We start from the raw sequence: 3,731 nt of genomic DNA on the forward strand, positions 1-3,731 counted from the left end.
TGTCAAAAATAATTTAGGAAACAAATCTACAAACAAATAATTTCTTTTACAATGACATCTATTATAATTCCGAACTCTTAATGAGGCATTCGTAAAATTGTAGCAGAACAATTTGCCTTATTAATATAACGAACGATGTAGGAACAAATAAAGATAACGAGGAGGTCGCATGCTTGTGTTTATTAGACTTTAATAATGCCTTTGATACCCTTAATCATAAAATGCGTTTATTGCGTTACATTGCGTTTCGATAAAAATGTGTTTTCGTTTTATGTGACAATACGCAGAATCTGGTTTCTTGTGCTAGTTTTTATTAATATGCTGATAATTCTCAGTTGTATGCATTGTTATCTAAATATAAAATAATTTAAAACAATTTCAATTAGACTTTAACTTAGATTTAAACAAAATTTTTGGCAATTACCAAAGCTAGAAATTTACGTATATATTTTGATAGCAATTTCTCATTCGTGAATGACTTTTGCTTTAATATTTGGTCCCTCCCAAAATAATTAAATAAAAATTAATAATATGCCTAAACACATTATAAAATAATCCGGTATTTTCCTATTAATATGCCCACCATAATAATACCATTGTGGCCCTTAATAGCCTAACAAAGCCCTCGCGCTCGTATACATACAACATTGAAAATTATAACAACACAGAATTTATTAGAGAGCACTTATATTATAAAATGAACCCGAATCGCATACGCCATTAATTCAAAGATTATAACAGACCAACAATACGGATATTTTACGTTCGGAATACAAGAAAACATGAACAGGTAGATATTTTGTAAGAATATTATGACGTATAGAGGCAAGAAAAGGGAGTAAAAAGGTGCAACATATAATGTGCGGTTAGTGGAAAACCCCCTCGGACGAAACGGGATAAGGGTGGGGGACGAAACAACCAATGGTGAAAAAATCGGGCGGGGCGCGATTCTCTTCGAGCCACGCCCTTTTCCTGTGTCTAAAATACCTTTTACCGCTCCTCACTCAGTCCAGTCGTTTACGAAACTTTGTTCAGTGAGTAACAGTGATCGCTTAAACATCGAACTTTGAGTTTGTCCCAGTGTTGTTTGTGAAAATGTACGGTTTTACTTCGAATCCGATGATGGAAGAGTATCAGAGCCATCAGCAACCGCCGGCTCAACCTAGCAGCCCTACGAGTCAAGAAGGGCACATTAAAAGACCCATGAACGCCTTCATGGTATGGTCTAGGATACAACGAAGGAAAATTGCATTGGATAATCCTAAGATGCATAACTCTGAGATATCTAAGAGGCTTGGTGCTGAGTGGAAACTCTTGTCTGAAGCTGATAAGAGGCCTTTCATTGATGAAGCTAAGAGATTAAGGGCTTTGCACATGAAGGAACATCCCGATTATAAGTACAGACCAAGAAGGAAACCTAAGGGTCCTCTACAGTCTGCTTTGAAACCTGGAATGGGATTTCCCAGCTTGCAGTTGCCATATTTTCCACCCATGGACACCTTAAGCTCACCATACCCATACTTTAATCCAGCTTTTGATATTTCAAGGATGGGAGGCGCACCCACCTTTTCTCCGCAATCAGAAAAACCGCCTCAGTCAGCCACAGTAACCTCTTTACACTCATCATTATATAGTTCACTCTATCATCAACAACCTCCAGTAAAAACGTTTGCCCATTCACCTCATCACCACATGGGAATGTTCCCTTCTATAACTAGTTCTCTGTCAGCACCGATGATGTACTCAGCTTCTTCCAGTCCAGCGTCGAGTACTGGCAGCACAGACTTGGAAATCCGACGGCCAGTACCCGTAATGTATTAGTGTAGTTCCACGTGTGATTTTTTCAAGGTATTTGGCATAACTTAAATGGCTACGATAGTCACTTTCTTAGTTTTTAGTGTATATTATCTGTATGTGAAACAGCGTTAAATAAATTATTGTAGATCTCAATTTAAAAATCCCGAATTTATTTAATGCTGTTAATATTGCTAGGGATTTTTTTTGTTCTGTGATTGTCTACCGATTACGACTGATTTTAAAATGTACATACTGTAAATTGGATATTAACTTGTGTATAAAATTGTACAGTGTGGATGTATTGTTGATAATTTTTGTTAATTTATATTATTACGAGGAATATTAACGAAATAAAAACTTATAGGAAAATATCCGAGTTTTATTTGGGTTGAGGAGAAACGACCAGTAACGAAAACTAATTCAAATCAATTCTTAATATTTGGACGTATATACTTTCAAAAAAATCAAAATATCTATTTAATAATACAGAGAGCATTGAGTAGTAACGGATTCTTTTAGGTTTAAAACCTGGAATGGCTAAAACAATGACATTGCTTTCATGTATCATGTGGGGTTCTTAAAGGTTTTTGGCATAACTTAAATGGCTACGATAGTAACTTTCTTAGTTTTTAAACTTTTAGGTTCATCTATATCGAATTGATTGCCAATACATCGTCCGACGAACACCGTGTACTGAGATTTATACTTTTATAAAACAGCAAGAATATTGGGTAAAAGTTGTATTTATTGGGTAAAAAACCTACTTATATATTTTATTTTAATTAATACAGGAATAAATGGTTTTCGTTGGGCGCCAAAATAATACAGCTGATAAAAATGGGTAAAAGTGTGAAATGTTGTTGTAATGAGAAAATAAATGTAAAAATTCAAATGGAACTTATCTTATTTAAAATAATAACATTTATTTACTTAAATAAAATGTTATAAACTCTATTATATAGTCTTATCTTGGCGAATGCATTTTTATGCGACTGAATAGTTCTCCAAACCTAAGAAAACAAACTAAAGTCAGAAGTAAGAAATTCTTAATTTATATCTTTGGATTTTATTAAGATGGAAAATAGCGTTAAATAAATTATTGTCTGTCTCATTTAAAAAATACAAAAATTATGTATGTATTTTTAAAGAAATAAATAAGTCTTATTATATTGCACAGGCTTGGAAATCCGACGGCCATAATGCATAGCGCAATTGAACGTGTGACTTTTCAGTGATATTTAGCATAACTTAAATGGCTAATATAGACACTTTCTTAGCTTAAAGTATATGAACTGTATGCAAAACAGCGTTAAATAAATTATAGTAGATCTGCAAAAAATATCGAATTCATTTAATGCTGTTAAGGATTTTTGAATTAATGAAATTTCATTAAGTTTAATTTATAGAATATTTGTTATTATAATCAATTTTAGTAAAAATATGGAAAATTCAGATCTATCGGTAGTTCTTCAGCAACATTAGTCTGCAGTGTTCTACTCAGCTGGTAATTATCTTGGTTTTCACCCATAAACACCATTAGATTACTATATTCATACTAATAAAGTTTTAGGCATTAATTTTTAATTTTTTTATACAATATTTTTCATGGTTATAAGCATGGCTATGAGAGTAAATTAAGTAATCAAATTGAAATGCGACTTTTAGGCATATAAACACTACAAAATGTAACCCTTAAATCTGTAAGAAATGATAAGGAACTATATTTATGTGAGGTGTTTTAAAGCAATAACCCTAATTTTTTGTGAAAAACTTTAAAAAGGACCCATTAAGTATTGAATATGCTACTACAATAAATAATTGTTTTGGAGCATTTTTCAGACCTGGAGGAGATTCAGAATTATAAGCATAACTAAAATGGATATGATAGTCAGTTTCTTTTATTTTTAGTTCATTTTATCAAATAATATTTGTAA

General features: G+C 32.3%; 1 protein-coding gene across 1 annotated transcript; it reads left to right on the forward strand.

The window, feature by feature from the left end:
* The first annotated feature begins 1,027 nt into the window (after positions 1–1,027).
* On the forward strand, positions 1,028–2,137 carry LOC126743652 (SOX domain-containing protein dichaete-like). The gene has a single exon (XM_050450846.1). The coding sequence runs from the start codon at positions 1,096–1,098 to the stop codon at positions 1,819–1,821; it is 726 nt and encodes a 241-aa protein (XP_050306803.1). The 5' UTR covers positions 1,028–1,095; the 3' UTR covers positions 1,822–2,137.
* Positions 2,138–3,731: the final 1,594 nt, after the last annotated feature.

Source organism: Anthonomus grandis, chromosome 13 (assembly GCF_022605725.1).
Source record: "Anthonomus grandis grandis chromosome 13, icAntGran1.3, whole genome shotgun sequence".
Classification (NCBI taxonomy): Eukaryota; Metazoa; Arthropoda; class Insecta; order Coleoptera; family Curculionidae; genus Anthonomus; species Anthonomus grandis.

What these genes read in the sequence shown, in the direction of transcription:
- LOC126743652 (XM_050450846.1), top strand. Translation starts at nt 1,096, where the DNA reads ATGTACGGTTTTACTTCGAATCCGATGATGGAAGAGTATCAGAGCCAT.